Raw genomic sequence first — 21251 nt, forward strand, 5'->3', positions numbered from 1 at the left:
CTTCAGGATAGCCAGGGGCTTCTCCTTGATGGGAGAAGTCACTCGTTAGTGTGTCTTCCTCCTCAGCACCTCACTGCCTTCAAGCGCATCTTCAAGTCACTCAGAGACACTGTATTCACCCCTCCCTTCACCTGCCTGTCCAAAGAACACTAAATACAACTTCTATGGTTACCCAAGCTCTAGCCTTGTGGGTGACTTCTGAATGTTTGCTGGCATATACTGCACCAGTGATCTGCAAAGCACTTTTCCCTGGATGTGGGGAGGCAAGAGTGCAAATGAGGCAATCAATCAACACACTTTCATGAAGAGATGATGATGAGGCTCCAGGCCAGGGCAGTGGCTCATGTGGGTTGATACAGAGAAATTTTTTGAGGAAGCAGGAGCTGGTGCTGCAGCAGGTTTGGGAGTGGAGGGAAGGAAGGGACCAAGGGAGAATCCCAGATGTGATTTGATATAAACAGTGGTAGGGACAATGCTAATGTGTTCTGAGCTGGGGATTTTTTTTTTTTAATTATTACAAAAGTTTATTTTTACATCATTTTGCACATTTTTTTTTCCATCTCGATTGTAACCCCCGCGGGTTTCCCATCACCAAATCACCCGTGTGCCACTACCATAGTCCCGTGCATTTCCCTCCCTTCCCCCCCCCCTGCCCCGTTTTTGATCCCATTCCCCACTCCACCCCCACAAAATGTCTCTGGTATATGGTTGTTCATTATTTTTGTTATTTTCTCGCCTGGTCCATTATACTCCTGCTATGAGTGAAACCATCTGGTATTTCTCTTTCTCTTTTTGGCTTATCTCACTAAGCATGACTTTTCCACTGAGCTGGGGATTTTATAGGGAAGACAATGTTGAGGGCAATGTGGGAAGAGGCAGGTCAGGGAAGCTGAAAACACTGATGTGATATTATATATGTAGGTGGGTGCAGCCAAGAGAAGATGTTCCAGAGGGTGAGAAGAGTGCTGAGTGAGGCCCCGTTTAGAGATACAAATTTGAGAACTATGAGGGGAAAGCCAAGATTGGCAATGATGGGGTGAGAACACCCAGAGAGGACTTGTAGAAGGACCTCGCCCTGGGCAATCCTAACATTGAGAGGTCAAACAGAAGAGCAGGGGCCAGAAGGAAAATTGAGGAGGGCAGGTCAGTAGGAGACGAAGGGGAAGCCCACAGGCACCAGGGTGGGAGAGAGTTTCAAGGAGAAGGGAGAGAACTCAGCTTGCTGAGTAGTGAAAAAAGATGAGGCCAGCGGACTATCCACTTGGCCCACATGGACAAAGACATGCTTTTGGTGGGTCTCTCTTGTGTGTCAACCCTTGCTGAGGCATAAAGGTAAAGTATTTCTGAGGCATTCTGGGTTGCTTTTGGGAAAATGTGGCTTAACAAGAGAGACAAGCAGAAGGGTGAGGACCAGCATGGTGTTAGGTACCCATCTGCCCTTTGCTCAGTGTCTGAATTTGCTTCTGGGAAATCAGTCAGGCTCTGAAGTCAGAACTGTTCTTATCAGAAAGGGTTTATGTGTAATCTTGTCAGGGTTCAGGGCAAAGCAGGCCATGTATGTGAAGGAGGGCTATGATCACATTTTTGCCTGAACTCTATTCTTCCATTACTGAAACTGGCAAGTAGAATATTTTTGAAATGAATATTACATGTAATTAAATTATATAGATTAATGATATGTACATTTATCACACAGGTATATAAATATTACAAATATTCTATATTTCTTGAATTTGATAGAAATGAAATCACAAGACATATAAAAACATTTTTGTACATTTTTAAAATTTAGTGTAATGTCTGAGATTTGTGTGTGTGTGTGTGTGTGTGTGTGTGTCACGTATTTCTGGGCATCAATCTGCTTTATGGATAAACCACAAGTTATCCATTCTTCCATTGATGGATATTAAGTTGTTCTCAGTTTTTGGGCTATTGTGGAAAAGTAACTATGAACATTTTTTTGTATCTATCTTTTGTGAATCCATTATATTTTGAGGTGATAGTTTTGCTGGTGCCAAGAAAATCTATAGATTTTTTTATGCTTACTTAGTAGTTGGCCATCTTCCTGAATCTGAATAGCTTTTCAGTTCATTTTTTCTGGGAATGCATTTATTTCAGATAGAATATTCTTTTTTTTTTTTTTTTTTTGCCTCGGCAACAGAAAATCCAACTCAATTGAATTAAGATTCAAAGAATATATATTTATACTGATAATTTCCCAGCTTCAGGCAAGGCCTGATCCAGAGGGCAGGTTGTCATCAGGGTCCATCTCCCTTTCTTGGGGTCCTCTGGGATCTACTGTCATTTGTGTGAGAACTTTGTCCTATCCTGCTTCCTCTTATTGTTCCAACAACTATCAAAGCCCTTCAAGAACTCAAGTCCTCACTACACCACTCAGAGAAAGAGCACTGTTTTGGGGGACACCAAAAGAACAAGTAAGCTTCTTTCCCCACGCGCCTATTCAATCTTGCCACCAGTCTAATCGATCCAATTGGGAAACCTGCCCATCTCTGAGATGATCAAATTTTGTTATCAGTGGGCAGGATGCCCTGATTACCTTCATGATGAGGGGCCATCTCAGTCATTGCTGCCACAATGTACTGCCACACTACGAGGCAAGGGTGAGTTCCCAAAGGGGGTACCATGGAGCCTTTTGATCGAAGACAGAAATGGATGCTAGAGAAGCAACCATAAAATGTTGACTATGACAATGAGAATGATATTGTCTATGATGATTATTCATTGTCTCATTCAAGTAGTAATTATTTTTCTGTCTCTTATTTCAACTTGTCATCTGTGGCATAGGGCCTTTTAAATTTTCATGGGCACATTTGGCATTACTTAAGAAGTGTTGGGGAAGATGTTTATAAAAGTAGAGGGACAGGGCCCTCCCTGGTAGCACAACGGGTTGGAGTGCAGCACATGAAGCCATCTGCAGCCACTACAGCATGAGTTTCATCCCTGGCTAGGGAGGCTACCCACATGGAGTAGCCAACCTCTCCTGACCTGCCTGCTGCTCCTCCCAGTAGTATATTTGAGTCAGTCTTTCTGTTCTGCTTCCCACTCTGTCTCTAGTGAATCCTCTCACCCCTGCATCTCTGGCCTATACCCCACTTCTGGGATGCATAAATAAATAAATCTTTAAAAAAAAAATGGAGGGGCAAAGAGAAGGACATAGGTGCGAATGCTTTTTAACAATTGGATGTGATGATTAGACTAGTCTTGCCTAGTCTAGGATCTAGAAATGAAGGGATAAAATCAAGAGAGGGAAATGGCAATGTGATAAACATATTTGTTTTCTATTGTTGTGCAACAAATTGCTTGAAGTTTAGTGACTTCAAACAATGCAAAATTATCATCTAACAGCTTTTTGTCAGAAGTTTAAGCTCAGGTGACTGAATTCTCTGCGGGGGACCTCACAAATCTGAAATCAAGATGTCAGTGGCTGCATCCCCCATTGATGCCTGGAGTCCTCTTCTGGCCTCATCTAGGTGGTTGGCAGAACTTTATTACTTGTGGTTGTAGGACTGAGGTCCCCAGTTTAGTGAGGTCCTTCAAAGGTGTCCTTAGGTTCTAGCTGCACAACCCTCTGACATGAAAGTTAACTTTTCCAAGGACAGAAGAAGAATTTCTCTACAGTCTGCTCTGATAGAATTTTATATGACGTAAGGAAATGATGGGATATCTTGGGAGTAATCATGGGAATGACCATGTCATTGTGCTCATAAATCTTGCCCACATTCCTAAGGAAGGAGGCTGCATAGCGCATGAATATCTGTGGGTAAGGTGCAGCTTACATCGACAAAGGCAATGATTTCTCCAAAGTTTATGACATATGTGGTAAAATGACCAGTAAATCCTCTGTACTTCTAAATAGATACGGAGCTATTTTATAACCATACACGATACAAGGGCACATCACATAAACATGCATGCATGTGCATACTTACATAGATATAGCTATGGATATATAGAAGTTCTCACTTGAAGGCACAGGCAGATTCTTGGAAATTGAGATTTTAAGCTCAACAAAGTCAGGTTTTACTATAGTATAATTGACATGAAAATTAATGACCTAAAATACAGTCATCACAAAAACATCACCAAATTTCCAATTAAAGACCCCAAACACTGCTGATATTTGACAATCATTTGTATTCCTTATTTAATTTTTTAACCCACTTATTCCAGCTCAGGGTCAGGAGAAGGAGGAGCCTGTCTGACAGCTGAGGGTACCCCACCCTGAATAAAAAGCTTTTCCATTTCAGGGCAAATCACCCATCACCCACATTCACTCTGACTAGCCAAACGAGGTACCCATGAGCACCAGCAGCCCCATGTACATTTCTTTGGGGCCTGGGGGACACCACAGTTCTAGTGAAAATCCAAATGACCTTGGACATTCCTATACATTTTTTTCTCATCAAGATTATAAGAAATGATATTGAACAAAAAGACATCATTCCAGAATCTGCTGTGCATATATACAACATGAGGGTGGAAGTTGAAATTATCATCCCCTGTTTGTGAATATTCTTAAGAATGTGGATTCAGGGAAATGCCCCTTTGGGGGATGGGAATGGGAAATAGAAAAAAATTAAAACAGCAGACCATTTCTTACCTTATCCTTCCCAACCCCCTCCTCATTTTACCATTTAGAATAGTCAGTTCTCTTTTTGTTGTTTGTAGGGGCATCAAAGGGGTTGGGGCCCAACAGAACTTATATTTGTAAATGTTTTCCAGATGTCAGGGATAGAGAGATGTTCTAGCTGAGCTTCTAGCCCAGAGCCTCCCAACCAACATATTTAAGTGCCACATGGTAGATGTTCAATTATAAAAAGCTCTCCCCACACCCTTTCCTTTTTTAGTCAATGACATGCATCACAGACTTTAAAGAACATTCTTTAGAAGGATTATTGCTCAAGTCAATATGCTTGACTGTTGGCTCCAGTAGAACTTGGTAGGAGTTTTTAGTGAAAATTCTGTTCATTTAAGTTCTAATGAGAACTAAGCTTGACCTTGGATAAAAGAATGCTTCCATTTAGCTGTGCCACCTTGGATAAGTGGTTTAATATCTCTGAGCTTTTTCTACATATCACTATTATCTTCCTATCCATGAAACAAAAGAAAATAAAAACATAAATGGACAGGAAAATATTAGTGGTATGTAGATAAAGAAGCTGAAGTATATGAACTAGCTGTGGTACATAAAAAGTGTTCCAGAACTACTATCCATTATCACTTCATTCAAGCCTCACACTAGTCTTGTTAAACAGATATTGTGATTTTGGTCATTGACTGTATTTTATAGGTGGAGTCCCAAGTCTTCTCTCTTCTCTATGCTGCTATGATATTAGGCAATACTTATTGATTATCTATCAATATAATCAATATTTCTATCAATAAAATCAATATTTCGCATTTCTTTTTTTTTTCCACTTTGCCGACAGTGGGGTGGTGCTCCATCTATGTCTTAGCAGGCTAACAGCATATCTTGATATTAGCCACCTAGTATCAGATTTCAGGAGACTAAGATGATGCAGTCCCTATAATAGCTCTTTACATTTTTCTTTGTGGAAGTCCCCATGTCAATTGGAATTAAGTGTAAGTGCAAAATATGTGTTAATTCACAGGATGTTCATCATAATTTGTGTCTCTAACCCAAATTGTTGAACCTAAATGCTCAACAATAGAGACTCGTTAGATTAATGGTATATGAAAACTATGCTAAAAATGAAATAAAATATTTTTCTACATAGAGAAGTCAAAAAGTCAAAGTAAAATCTTAGATTTTTATGTTGACATAAAAAATTCTTGTTGTTTGATAAAAGCAGATTATAATTCATGAAGTGTGGATCTACTTCATTAAGAGAACATAAATGCTTGTGCAAACAGAAAAATATATGCTAATGCGTATAAAAGTCAGGAAAGGTGTGACTCAAGTTGTCACCTATGGTGATCTCCGTTGGAATGGGGAAGTGTTTTGTTTTTTTTTAAGATTTAATTATTTATTCATACAGAACTGAGGTACAGGCCAGAGATGTGGAGGGTGAGAGGATTGACCAGGGACAGAGTGGGGAGCAGAACAGGCAGATGGATGAAGTACACTGCTGAGGGGAGCAGCGGGCGAGTCAGGAGAGGTCTGCCACGCCTCGTGGAGCTGCTTCGGGGCAGGCGGGGATCGAACTCATGCGGAAATGGCTTTAGCTTCTCAGTGCTGTGCTTTAACCCGCTGCACAGAATGGGGAAGTGTTTTATGGGTAATTTGAATTTTCTATTTTCTTGTGAGTGTGTAAGGGGTGGGTCCCTTGTATTCTAATCTTTATGTACTGTATAATAAATTCCAGTTGCTAAAATAAAAAGAAAAGTAAAAGAAAGGTGGTTGAAGTATCAGTGCTAATCCTGGTTGAACATTTCAGGTGATTGTGAAGACAAGAACGGAGTATCAGCCTGAACAGAAGAACAAAGGGAAATTCCGGGTGCCGAAGATCGCCGAATTTACGGTCAGTGTCTTGATGGGATTATAGATAAAAGTAGAGATCAGGCTGGTTTCTGCCAGCTCAAGGCAACCATGCCAAAGGAGAAGGTATTATTGGGGAGTGGAAAATGACATTGGCTATTTTTAGAGCATTTCTTGAGGCCACATTGTCTGGGTCACTGTATCTAATCAAATAACAGAAACTCCATTTCCAGAGAACCACTGATGGGCTCTTCTGGTCCAGAATGTTTGGATAAATTACATCATTGACAAACGTGTCTCATTTCTTCTTTTTCTTACTGTACCCATCTCTCTGCCTTTCCATCAGAACCTCCAAGAACATCAAATTTTAGCCTGGGGATGGTTTCAAAAATACCAGAAAAGAAAGAGGGAGAGAAAAGTTGACTTCTTAGTGGTAAAAATCAAATGGCTGGTTTGGTAAAAAACCAATAGCTTTTATTTCTTGGTGGAGGAGCTTCTAGGAGGACAGACAAATATATCTCACTGTGATGAGCTGCAGGCTGGGAGCTTAGCCTGCCAGGATGAAATGGAGAACCTCAAAGGAGTTGTTTTGGAAACTATATTCCAATATTTACTCTCAAGGTGAATATAATTTATGCAAAGGCACTGAGACTGGAGGTTGGCCCCAACACTGAATAGGAATGAAGGAAGTTAGGTTGGGCTTTGGGTGGGGTAATGTGAGGATCAGACAGAGGTGAGGCAGAAGTAGACAGAAGGTAGACAATCCCAGGGCATGTAGGCACAATGGAGGAATTTGACTTTTATGTAGATGAATGAAAGACGTCTATGAAGGACTTCAAAGTAGGGATGGGAAGAAATGTTTTAATTTGGGTTTTGTAAAAGCATGCTTTTTGGAGTGTAGATGGCTAAGTAGAAAAGTGAAGAGATTCTTAGGCTATTGCAGTTGTCCAAGTAAGAAAGATCTTGATTCAGACAAGATTGGTGAGTAGGGAGGGAGATGTGGGCAGACCTAAAAGATACCTAGGTGACAGAATCAGCCATAGAAGCAGAAAAGAAATGTCTGTGGATGGATATTGGAGCAGGCTGGCTGGGTTTGAACTCTATTTCAACTTTCTAGCAACATTGTGTCCATGAGCAAGTCAACAAACTTCATATCAGTGGAGGTAATAGTGAAGAATAGAATCTATACAAAGTACTTGGACTTACATATGTTAAGCACACAGTCAAATGATAGCTATTTTGTGTCAACTGCAATTGGGCTTTAAAAGTGATAGTAGCCCTTGGTTGGTTTTCTGGGAACTGGAGTGTGGATGTGGATGAACGTAATTGGCCTTTTTCTGTCCCCATGTTTCTCCCTGTTAAATCTATGTCAGAAAAACTGGGTATGTGAGCCTGGCAGTGAATGTGGTACTTCTGTTTGCATGGTCCAGAATGTGGGTCTTCCCCAGAGACCAACCTCCCTCTTTGGGGGCAGGAACACTATTAATTTTTGCTTTAACTTCAGAGGCTGGCGCACAGCATGGGCCAGAAAACATGAACCTCGCCTGTGCTGTGCAAAGGGAGAGTGAGTATATCTGGGTGCATGATGTGTGGGCACCAGGTCAGGGAATAAAGATGACCTATCTTCCTGGCACCAGGAATGATTGGAATTATGCCCAGATTCATGTACAAGAATGCTGATTGCCAGCTATTTATAAAATCAATGTACTGGAAACAATGTTAGATTTTCAGCAACTTTCTCATGAGTCTGTAAATAAGACCACATACAGAGGATGGCCTATTTTAACATTTTCTTAAGAATCAAAATTTTTCAGAAAGTATTTTCACTAACTCTGAATAATGGGCCTATGGATTATTTGCATCTTCTTTTGATTTCCAAATTTTACACAAACATGTATTGTTTTAATCATCAGAAGAACACTGGAATTATTTTTTAACCAAATAGAGTGTTACCAGGTTTACATGGAACAACTTATTTAGCAATCCTTTGAAATGATGATGATGAAGGCATCCACTAATTTGGACAAATGTTTCAGAGTAAATGTTGAGTAAAAAAACAAAGGTTAAAATTATATGTTTTCTAGAATTGGAGCTATGAAAAAACACAAGTTTATGGAGCAAAACTGACATGGAAAGAAATTTATCAAGATGTCACCTTTGGCTTTCTCATCCGTGATGGTGTTGGGTCACTTTTTTTTTTTTTCTGTTTTGGTAGCTTTTGGTGGCTATTTTTTTCATCGTTAATGCTCAAGAGTCCCATGAGACTGATAGAGGTGCTCCCTGCCCCTTTTTCAAAGAGGAGCTGCTGCTCAGAGCAGGGATGTGACTCCCCACCCAGCCAGCTAATGCAGAGTTGGACCTTTCTGCTCAGCTGCCTGTGGTAGGTGGAAGTGAGTCAGCTAAGCAAAGAATGAGAGTCTGGGTCAGGGTCCAGACAAGTGGAAACCCTTTCTTGTGCTACACAAAAAAGATATATAGTTTAGTTTGATATATAGCTCCATTTGTTTATTTTTATTGTTTTTCTTGCTATTATAGTTGAATTTTAGAAGACATCTTAAAGGCTCATGTTCATGAGTTTATCTTGCTCTGCTTTCTTCTATGTATTTTCTGGTTTCAGGTCTTACATTCAAATCTTTAACCATTGGAATTAGTTTTTGCAACTGGTGTTAGCAGTCTAGTTTCATTCTTTTGCATGTAGTTATCCAGTTTTCCCCACACTGATTGTTGAAGAGACTTTCTTTCTTTGTTGCAAATCCTTAGTGCCATTGCCATAAATAAACTGTCCCTATATATTTGGGTTTATTTCTGAATTCTCACTCTATTCCATTGACCTGTGATTTTAGTCCAATACTATCTGTTTTGATTATTATAACTTTGTAGTATAGTTTGAAGGTGGGAAAAGAGTGTCTTACTTCCATTCTCTTCCTTTTTTTTTTTTTCAAGATTGCTTTGGGTATTTTGTATCTTCTGTTGTTTTAGAGAGATGGTACAAATTTGTTTGTGTATGTGAAATTGCAAGCATTTATTAGCCTGACTTTTTACTTTATTACATAGTCTTCCCTCTGGAGTGTATGTAGGATGCAGCTGCTGGAGTGAGGGTGACTGCAGGGGCTAGGGAGGTGTCTTTGGGCAATTAAGAAGATACTGAGAGCCTGAACTGTCAGTTGGACTGTTATGGGGGTGTAATTTACAGAACTTGCTCCTGGCTGGAAACATGAGAATTCCTTGGTATTTGACTTGGCTGACTGAACACAGGGGATGCCAGCCATTAAAGTAGCAGATTGGGGACCTGGACTAGACTATGGGAGACACAGTGAGTGGCAGTGCCTGAGTTCATGCTGGGGGAGGAGGCAGTCTGATCACTCTTGGATATAACTGGTCTGGTGTTGAGGGTCTCCTGGAAGTCAGGAATTCAGTTAGTTTTAGAGGTGAGGAACTAGTATACAGTCCTTTCTGTGTATTGCCTGGGCAGCGATAGCTGGATAGGGAAAGAAGGCATCTCTCCCTCACTTCCTAGAGCTGGAACAACTTGTGACTATAAAGCTTACAGTTGATCTGGAGAAAGCAGCTCATAGAAATTACAGTGAGAAAGCATGAGAGGAGAGAGAGAGCAGGGGAAATGATGTGGGAAAGATTGGTTGAAAGAATTGCTTAAAATTGCTCCTTCTAAAACCATGATGGCTGTTGCTGTTATTGCAAAGAACCATAGACTTTATAGGTTCCTCACCAAGCTTCTTTGAGAAGACAGGAACATGAGGAGAGAAAGCCCCTCCTTCTTTCTTGGTCCTGGGGGCCAAGATTCTCTTAGTTTATTTGCTGTGGAAGATATGGGTGCCACTATGGTAAGTGCTGTGGAGGGTGCAGGTGTTGTGAAGGTGCTGTGTCTCTGGAAGGTGTTGGTACATATGGCTGGTCTCTGATCTGGTTGTTCCCAGGCTGACCTGGCCTGCAAGAAGTACTGAGTGTGCCATTTGGAGCTAGTGTATTGTTAAGTTGATGAGAGGCATTTGGAGAACACCTACATTTTGGAGCCAGGCTCACCTGGGCCACTCAGACCCTTCCCCTGTGACCTCAAAGCTTCATGACCTTGGGAAAGTCCTCTCACCTCTCTGTACTCCTGTTTTCTCCTCAGTGAACTGGGACACAATCTCGAGGACACAAACCTAGGCAGCCTTTAGGTTTTACTGAGCGTTGCTTTGTTTGCTGCTGCTCAGATCCCTTTTCTTCCTCATGGATTCTTAGCTTCCTGCCTAACCAGCTAGATTTTGTCCTCTGGTTGAGACACATCTGGGCCTCCCTTTCCTGGTATGGATATTTCCCTAAGGAAAAGCTTGGGGGATGTGGCAGCAAAGCCTGTCAGAAAGGTGGCTGGTTCCCTATTAGGACATGTGGGTGGCCTCCAGCTCAATATGGCCCTCTCTGTCCCTGCTGGGCATTGGAGGCAATGCTTTGTAAGTTAATTCTCGACCCATCAATTTAACATGAATAATCTGTTAAAATGCCTTTACATCCACTTTCCATGGCAACCTGCTCAGTGAGGGAGTCTGACCATTGTCCCCATTTGACAGATGAAGACACTGATGCTCTGGTAAGGGATGTGACTCCCAAGGTCACTGTCTCTGCCACATCCCAGCTTTGCCATGCATTACATGCTGATTCAGGATTCAGAGGATTCCTTGCTGGTGGCTATGGCCTGGGAAAGCTCAGATGGGAAGTGTCTAAGCTTATAGAGATAGAGCTGGGGGATAATTGCAGACCAGGCCCAGAGCTGGTGTCTCTTGTTAAACACAAATGACAAGAAACAAACAAAAATCAAAGGACCAGTTAAATTTCAGGCTGCTGACTTTTCACCATTTCATCTGTTTGTGATATTTCTGGTGCTCTGGGCTCTCTGTTCCCGACCCATGACCAATACCAGAAAACCAGTTAGCAGGACTCTCACTCCTTACAGGTGAGGAAAACAGAGGCTGGTGATGGTCTCACAGCCCGAGTCATGCGCCCCAAGCTCTGTATGCGGTTCCTGGTCAGGTGTAAGGAGCTAGGCGAGTCGGCTGTGTATGAAGCTCTCCTGGGAGCTGCTGCTGAGATAATCTATCTGCCAGTTGTTTCTTCTTTTCTTTTTCTTCCATTGACCAGGGGATGGGGACTTAGCATTCTGTCTCAGGTCTTCTCTCCAACACCAGTGTTAGAAGGGAAGTGCCAGAGTCAGTCCCAATGGCACCACTGAAGCAGAACCAGGCCTGTTTTCCTCTGAAATTGCCAAGCTCCTTCTCTGTTCTCAGTCCATACGAGGAAGCTCAGCTCTTCATCTTCCGCCCAACCTCTTCCCTGGTCCCTCTGCCTCCTACCTCAGCCCCCTCCCTTCTATCATTCTGTCTCAAAGGAGGTAGCTCCCTGGAGCCTATTCCCCACAATGATGCTGCCATGCCTCAGCCCTTTGCCCTGCTTCCACTGCTCACCTGCTTTCTCCCTCAGGAAGGACTACCCTGAGCCCTGGCCTGCCCTTGCTAGTCTGTATCCCTTGTCTTTGTTAGTGCTCACTGTTCCGTACATCCTTGCCTCCTTGTCTTTGTTAGTGTTAGCTCTTTCTGGAATGCCTTGCTGGTCTTTGTCATTGGGCAAGCTACTATTCACGCCTTAACACTCAACTCAAGTAGCTCCTGGCTTGTGCAGTTCTACCTGTTGTCCAGGTGAAAGCAGCTTTACCTCTTTGGGAGTCTCCCACCTGTTATAGGGCCCTCCATATTAGCACCACTTACAGAGTTGGCATCAACTCTGACTGTCCCCTGAGCAACTTGAGAAGGGGGACTGTGTTTATTCATCTCTGTACGTAAGAGCCTGGCCAGTACCTGCTATCCAAGATACCAGAGGATGTTTGTAATAACTGGGTGAACAGGTAAATGAGCAAACAGAACGATTCCCATGGCTAAACAAGAAACTCCAGGCTGCTAAACACATAACTCTGATTCTCATTTTCAGTATATTCATTTAAAATTGGGGAACCTGCACTAGCTTCTCAGCTTCTTGCTGATAACACATTCTCATAAAAGTCTTCTTCCTGTTGCCAAATGACTAGTTTAGCCATTTGCTTCAACCAGTTTTTCATCAAAACCCCATGGGCCTCCTTCATTGGTGGGATTCTAATATAGGCTGACAGCAGCGAATGGAGATAAGAGATTTTACTATATTATCTGTTGTCTTGGTTTTTATTGCTCTTCAATTTTCTAATTTATTTTGAAGAACATTTTAGGTAAGTTATCAAAGATACTGCCTGGTGTTAGGAGCAGAGCCATTAGCTGGCACTGAAAGAATTTACATGTGAGCACTGGTGGACAAATCCTGTGATAGGCCTTATAGTTTATTACTTCACTGCTGGCAAGGGTTTTGTTGAAAATCAGAATAAAGTTGCTGACCTGTGTTCTTGCCTAGGATGGAATTGTACAACTAGAATGGCCTTCAAAAATATACATTGTTATGAATTGACCATTGAAAAACAAACGGAGCTGACATTTTTATTATTATTAATGAAAGCATTTGGTGTTGTTTCTGGAGAAATAGGGACTGTGTGCTTTGGTGACTGCTCCCCAGACAAACAGCTGGGCTGCTTTTATTGTTGGCTCATCCAATTCTTGTTGATTTGAATTTTTTTTTTAAGATTTATTTATTTGTGCATACAGAACCGGGGCACAGGCCAGAGGCTCTGGGGCGGCAAGAGGCTTCACTAGAGACAGAGTGGGGAGCAGAACAGGTAGATTGATGAAGTACACTGCTGAGGGGAGCAGCGGGCGGGTCAGGCGAGGTCTGCTGCACCATGTGGTCACCTCCAGGGCAGGCGGGATTCGAACTCATGGAAATGGCTTTAGCTTCTGAGTGCTGTGCTTTAACCTGCTGCACCACCAGGGAGGGCCTGATTTGAATATTTTAAAATAATTGTTGCAATAAAGCAAATCTCTGGTTAATAAATGCAGTGCAGAAGACTTCTAGAGCTTAGTGAATAGTCTGGTTTCCTATGGGGCTTCTGCCGGGATGAGCTGGGGCTGGCTCATACCCGCCCCCCAAAGTTGATTATTAGAAGTTTGCAAGCCAGAGGTTAAACTGTTCAAAGCTTGTAACCAACTATGGGGGTAGTGTTTACACTTGGAAAAATGAGCAAGTTTAAAATCATGTAGCCTTCCACCCGTTGGTTATTGGCACATTGCTGTGCTAATCAACAAGGACAAGGGGAAATTCATGGTGCTGGGTTGGACACTGTGGGTTTGTGTGAACTAAAGCAAGGCAGTTCCCTCTCTGTATTTAAGTGTCTAAATCTGAAAAATGGAAAAATGATGCCTGTACCATAAACCTGAGGACCAAGTGAGCTGCTTACCGTAAGTGAACACAGCTCCATGGTAATTCCCTCTTGTAAGTACATGACTGTTGCATTCTGGGGAGTCTCCCATCTGACTGGGTGGGATGCTGCTACCTACGCTGGGCGTTCGATCAGGAGGCAGGCTGGCTCCATCCCGGTGAACCTTCCTCTCTGATGATGTGACCTTGGGCCAGTAGCTCCTCCTCTCTCATCCCTTGCCAGGACAATGGCTTTTGACCCTTCCTCTCCCTCACTCCCCCTCTCCCATTATGCATCATCTCATCTACTGCAGAATCGGATTAGGTCATCCTATTTCACGAGAGGAATCTCTCGTCACTCCCAGCTGTGTACAGGCAATAGCGTGAGGCCCTCAGTGTGGTGTTACAGGCTCTCCAAAAGGTTTTGCTGCCAGTGTACTTGGCCGTGAACTTCCTGTGCTCCCAGCCCCTCACAGTCTAGCAAAGATGAAAATTATGTCCATCCGCTTTGACCATCTGCTTCCCCCTGCCTATACTGCCAACCCCCATTTTCTGCCTCATGACCTGGTTCAGCTTTTACCTCCACCAGAAACCTGTCCTTCATTCAAATCCATTTCTTATCCTGAGTCCCAGAGGCCCAGACTTGCCCTCACTTCCGGTGTCTGTTCCTGCTCCGAGGTGGCTGCTGGCTTCAGCAATATTCTCGTGCTCCTGCCACCTGACTGGCTTGCTGAAGGTGGTGCTGCAGGTGGGCTTCATGAAGGTTCCTCCAGTATAGTGTTGGGACAAAAGGGAAGATGTTTATTAAAAGTAAAATAATTTTTTAAATGATTTTTATAACAGTGACTTTCATTTTATCAAACTCCTATTTATGTGCCAGGTAGTTTGCTGGTCATTTTCTTTTTTGTTTTCACTGTTACCCAGAAAGCAGGCTTTATTTTTGCTGTATCACTAAGGGAACTGAGAATCAAAGAGGTGGTTAAGGTACTCAGGGTCACACAGTCAATAGGGACAGAGTCAACTTCTCTGAGGGGTGTATCTATGTGTGTTTACAAGTATGTGTGTGTGTATGAGCTCCTTGTCTATGCCACCTTTCCAATTGGGAAGCTCTTTCCTCAAGAGATATGGTGACTGTTCATGGGTGATTTGGTGGTGGGAATTTTATAGGGATTATTTTTGAGAGGAAAAAGTATATATCATACAAAAATGAACAACAATGCAATATACACACACACACACAATCACAAATATATATAAATATATAAAATATATTTATATAAAAAATATATAAGAAGTGAATGATGTTATATATTATACATAATATACATTATACATATATACATATGCATGTACACACACACACACACACACACACACACACATATATCTTCCCCACAAAACAAATTGGGAAGCACTGCACATATAGGAACTGACTAAATCAAACTAAACTGAAAAGTAGTTGCTAGAATAATAAATCTTGCCGCTGATCCTTGCTATTTGCCAAGCATCAGGCTAATTTTGCTTTGGCTTCTTTTCTGCTTTCTTGTCTTTGAATGTACTCTTTGGCCACGTCCTGAGATGCATTGATCCAAAAGAGAGAAGAGGAACACAGATTTCCCAAGGGAGAAATGCCGTCTTCCTCATGGCCAGTCATGGGGCCCGCGCAGCCCCACCACACAGCAGGAGAGCTCAGCTCCTGATTTTCTCCCTCTCTGGGCCTCTGCTGCCACAAAGAATGATCATATTAAATGTGACTTAGAAAAATGTGTGATGTTTAAGCTCCTGGAACTGTCAAAGGAAGCCAGGGCCTAACAAAGTGACTGCAGGTGAGGCTTGTCCTGTCACCGCCATGTTCTATAATTATAAGAAATCTAGTTGTCATAGCAACTGCCGCTCAGCTTCGCTGCCTCTGGTAGGTGCAGGCAAGCTCCTCGCTCTGTGATTCCAGCACTTCGGAGGGAATTCAGCTCTCCCTTGAGTGATAACCTTGGGCTCCTGCTAGTTTTTCTTAACCTTGAACTCAATTTTACCGTGGCCTCTTATAGACCCGGATCCAATGCTGATGGTGGAACATGGGCAAGTCACTTCACCTTTGTAGGCCTCACTTTCCTCTTGTAACATTTGCCAGTGGCCCCTGCAGAGGGTTGTGGTAATGACTGCTTTTGTAAGGTGCTTTATAGAAACACATTATAGTCCCTGATGTCTGCTAGACCTCTTCCCTTAACCTCATTACTGCAAACAAGTAAAACATGCTGAGTTAAGGAAGGTGGGGTTTTGCATGATCTTTTATTATAAATTATTAATTTCGGTAGCACTTGTGTCTAGGAGAAATTTTTGTCTGAGACAGGTATATGAGGATGAGGAAAGAGATGGAAAGAGAAGAGAAACAGACAGAAACTATTGTCAATTAGATGAAACTGACTTGAATTAGAATGTCTTCAACTTAAAAAAAAAAAAAACCTGCATTTCTCAGGGGCTAAGACAGAGAGCTGCATCTCTAAAAAAAATCTCTAAGCTGAGTAAGGACACCTAGCCTCAGTCTCTGGGTCTCAGTTTTCCCATCTGTCAAATGAGGATGTTTGGCGGGATGGTGCAGGAGGCCTCTGTGTGTGATGTTCTACAACAGGTGTTCTCAGCCTGGGAGGAACTTGCTTCCCAGGGCACTTAGCATTGTCTGAGCCTGTGGCATCACACCTGGTGTGTGTATATGTGTGCGCATGCACACAGTGGCACTAAGGCATGTAATGGGTCAAGGCCAGGGCTGTTGTTGAGTGTCCTCTGATGCACAAGACAGCCCTGAACAGAGAATCCCGCCTCCTCAGATGTCAATAGTACTGACACAGACAAACCTGGATCCAGGATTTAGCGGCCTAAGATACGATCACACTACTGTTGCCACCAAGACACATCAGATTGGTTGGATAACAGCCATTCCCTGGAGATTTGAAGCCTTAGAAAAACTTATAAACACAAAAGACTTCTCATGCTCCTAGGGGCCTTCTAAAAATCAGAAGGCTGTGGGAGGTAGGAAAAATAGATTCTTTTAAATTTTCTTTCCCCTGTAATTCTAAACAGAGCAAATATGATTGATGGGCAAAGTAAAATGTACGGAATGTAATTTTAGATCCATAAATAGCTTCTTTTTTATTTTTCTATAGATAAAAATAAATAAGTTTTGTATATATTTCAAGTACCCCCTTCCATCTTCTGCCTTTGATTTTGATTTTCCAAGTCAGAGCCAGTGTGTGTGTCTCTTCCCCAAGTCATCTGCTTCGACATCCTTCACCTACGTAAGAGCTTTCTAGGACTTCCCCTAGCTTTCAGGCTAAAATCTGAGCTCTTAGTCCATTACATGTGCGCCATTTTGCTCTTCTTTTCTACCGCCTCTCTTCCCCACCTCCGGCAGCCCACTGTGCTCCCACCTGCTTACATCCCTCACACCATCTAGGACTCACTCTGCCCCAGCTCATCTCTACTCACCAGCTTGTCTGTTCCCTAAGTGCTTTCTTCTCTTTCAGCCTTGGGACACCGACACCCCCTCCTAGGCCTGGTGCAAACATCGCCCCCTACAGGGAGTTTGTATAGCCTCTGCCTTTCCCCATTATGCAAGATGAAACCCGCTATTTCCTCCTCTGTGACCTGATCTTCTGGAGTGAGTTTGTTAACATGACCTCCTTAGTGAGGCCTGGGTTCTCAAACACATACACTACCACTGACCCTGAATCATTTCTAAATCTCTGTGACTCTCAGTCCTGGAGATTTGAGAACAATAGGTGGTCAGTAACTTTTCTTTGTAGTATATACACTTGCTCACAATCCCAATGTTTCCTTTTTTCTCCCTTCATAATTCTTCACCCCCCCCCAATTATCTATTGTTCATCTCTGTGTTGTGCAAATTGGAAACCCCAGCCACAAGTGGCCATATACATTCACATTCATCAAATTGAAATGAAATAAAATTTAAAATTTAAGTCTTTAATATCCATAAGTGCTCAGTTAGCCATAAGTGCTCATTAGCTGCATGAACTTAGCGGCCACCATATGGGACAGAGCAATTTCTGGGACAGTACATCACTGCAGAAAGTTCTATATGCCAGCCAGGGATGATTATGGGTGCTCCCATTCAATGGCACTTTCTGCAAGCCTTTTTCTATCTATATTTATATATTTTAATACACATACATACCTTTGATATCCTTTCTCATTTGATACACATTCTTTGTACCTTGATTTTCTTTTTCTCTTAATAATGTATCATAGAGATCTTTCCATGCCAGCACATTGTGATCCTTTTTTATTTTCCTAAGGGTGATAGAATGAAGATTTTCATAATCTTTCTCAATCAGTTCCTATTGTTGTAGTTTTCAGTGTTTTGCCACTGACATCTACATAGCCATCAACTTCTGTGCATGTTTCTCTCCCCTCCACACACGTTATTCACATATTTCACAAGTGTTATTTGCAGGACATGAAAATCTTTACACTAAAAGCTTTGCCAGAGGGTATGGTGAAGGAGTTTCTTTAACTCTTCCAAGATTTAAAGCCCATTTATCTTCCAAGATGTCCCCACTAATCTTTGTTCGTCATGCCTACAAAATGTGTCTTTTAATTTTTATTCCCTTCCTCTTTTCAAAGTATCTTTGTTGAAGGAAAGTTGGTTTACCTCATGGATCTGCTTAAATCTCTACAAATGTAAGCTTTTGCAACCTGGCACACTTAGTGGCCCAATAATCCACCATGCTCCACTGGGCGTGCTCCCTGTCCTGTTCTATCCTACTTCCTTCCCATCTGGTTGCCTCAGCTTTGCAGCCATATAACAGGGGTTTCCGGTTGGTTTGGTTTTGACTGAATCTTTGTTTTGTTTCTTTATATCCACATAGAAATAAGAATAATAGATATTTGCCTTTCTCCTTCTGATTTACTTCATTTAGCATAATCCTTTCCAGTTCCACCCATATTGTCACAAAAAGCATGAGTTCATCCATTGTGTATGTGTCTATACATATCTATGTATCTAGGTATATATATTTTTCTGATCCACTCCTCTGTCTTTGGGCACTTAAGCTGTTTCCATAATAATCAAAAAAAGTTAGAAGAACCAAATAGATACTTCCCCAAAGAAGACATATAGACGGCCAGTGGGCACAAGAAAAAAAATGTTTGTCATTACTTATCATCAGGGAAATAAAAATCAAAATGATAAACGTGTTCTTCCCTACACTGCCATGAGCTATCTGAATTACCATCCAATGATAGCTGGAACAGGCACCTCACCTTGTCTGTCTGTCTGTCATTATTGGCACGGTACCAACTGTGCTGACTTTGGCTTCTTTCCTGGAAAACATCCCATTAGCTTGGACCACTAGTTCCTTCTTACTAATTTGTGTGCTCTTTTCCCAAAGTTTTGAACTTATCATTCTCACTTATTTAATATTTTCTCCGTTGCCTTTTGTCTTTTCATTTTGTTTGCAGCATAACTTCTTTTTGAAGCTGGCAAGATTTCTTGTTTTTGCTTTAGCTCAAATTAATTACAAACTCCAGAAGGCATAAAGGACAATATTGATATATTTGGCTCTATGAAAATTGAGGTCTGTCCCCACCCTAATCTCTTGTTTTCTTCTGGTACTTTTATGATTTTATTTTTTATGTCATTTTTTCTCTCTGGAACTTATAAAGAGCATGGTGGAAATCTTTTTCTTTGTGAATGGCAGTTTGTCAGGTTTCCCATGGTCACTAGTTAATCCTCCCTTCCTCTCACTCAGAATACTACCTTTTCTCAGATACTGCATCTCCAAATGTATTTGATTTTACTACTGGGCTCTCTTTTCTTCTATTATCTTGACAATTATTTGGGACTGTCAATACCGAACTGTCTTAATTACATAGTTTTATTGTAGACCTGAAAATCTGTGCAAACTGTTCTTCCCCCATTTTTACTTTCTAGCAACTATAGACTTATTTTTACATGTTTACTAAATTTAGATTTTATTCACATTTATATTTTTAGGTTCCAAAGAAACTCCTGTTACTCTTTAATTTGGCTTACATGAAGATTATGTTGCTAAGAGGTTTCATCTTTAAAAGATTGAGTCTCTCTAGAAATAAGATTTGACATGGCATCAGTTGAAATTCTCTTTTGAGGTACTCAGTTAAATTAAAAAAAAACACATTTACAGTTCTTACTAAGTTTGTTCAAAAGTATTTAGCCTATATTTTGTCCCATTATAAAAGGCAAGTTTTATTCCACTAAATTTTTAAACTGTCTATTATTTATGCTTAATATAACTGCTTTTGAATTGCAACATTTATTTGCCATGATGAAATTTTCAACTTTTGTTATTATTTCTGAAAATTTGCTTAAAATCTTAATTCTTTGGATTTCCTACATATATGATTGTATCATCTGTAAAATGCTAACTTTGCTTCCCTTTTCTGATTTTAGTTTCCTTATATGATTTCCTCTTTCAGTTTTTAAGTGCCAAATGCTATTTTCTTATCTAATTGCATTGGTCAATACTTTCAGATTTGTAGTGTATAGCTTTTCATCACTTACATTTTGATGGATTTTTTTTTCCTTTCAACTTCCCTGTTTGTGTTTATGAAGATGATCATGTCTCCTTTAACCTAGTTTATGGCAAATTATACTAATAGATTTTAAAATATTACGCCATACTTATATGTCCTCACTTGGCCATGGTATACCACTGAAATCTGTTTAATACTATCTTATTTAAAAGTTTGCTTTAATAATATTGTGAAATTGTGAAGTTTTTGTGTGATATGCTATTATTTTTATACAGCCTTGTAAAGAGAATATACATATCTTTCCTTCCCCCATTATCTATAAAATTGGAAAGAGTAGAGAAAGAGCATTTCTTTGAGATTTTTATTTGAATACACAGTAAACATATTCAGTAGCATGACAATGTTACTGGGAGGATATTGGCAACTTTTCAGTAAATATGTGATGCATTAATAAACAAATAAATCCCTTGTGTACCCAGATACATTTCTGAAGTTTGAAAGATTATATTTGAAATGTACCCATTGTTATTTTCTTCTTGTAACTCCCTTCAGCAATTTTTCTTCAAGTGGCCTCATTCAGTCAAGAAGTATTTACAGAGTAGCTACCATGTCCCAGGCTTTGGAGTGGGTGGTTTATGCGATTCATGGAAATATAAGGCATGACCTACAATCTCATGTTCCCAGGATGCTGGCCAATAGCTGAAACCTCCATTTATATGAACTTGATATTAAAGCAACACCGTTTGTCACTGAATATTAATAGAGTTCAGGGCTCTGTAGTTACAGGTTTTCTTTCAGGCACACATTAGTCACTCTTGAATCTAGAGTACAACATGTCACCCCAGATTCTACTCAGGATGCAGCAAATTGTCTTTCTCCTTTGTGTTTGAGCTCGTTCTCACCCCTGACTTGGTCTGCAGGGGAAAGCTGCATTGAGATG

The 21251-nt window shown here is 41.2% G+C and overlaps 1 protein-coding gene across 1 annotated transcript in view; it reads left to right on the forward strand.

The window, feature by feature from the left end:
- The window catches only part of LOC101624169 (neuron-specific protein family member 2), a 51420-nt gene that overhangs the window by 10550 nt on the left and 19619 nt on the right, over positions 1-21251 (forward strand). The window contains exon 3 of the mRNA XM_004679235.2: positions 6420-6503. Coding sequence (XP_004679292.1) covers positions 6420-6503 — 84 coding nt within the window. The remainder of the gene's footprint in view (positions 1-6419; positions 6504-21251) is intronic.

Source organism: Condylura cristata, unplaced genomic scaffold, assembly GCF_000260355.1.
Source record: "Condylura cristata isolate star-nosed mole 26May11 unplaced genomic scaffold, ConCri1.0 scaffold00008, whole genome shotgun sequence".
In the NCBI taxonomy this organism is placed as follows: Eukaryota; Metazoa; Chordata; class Mammalia; order Eulipotyphla; family Talpidae; genus Condylura; species Condylura cristata.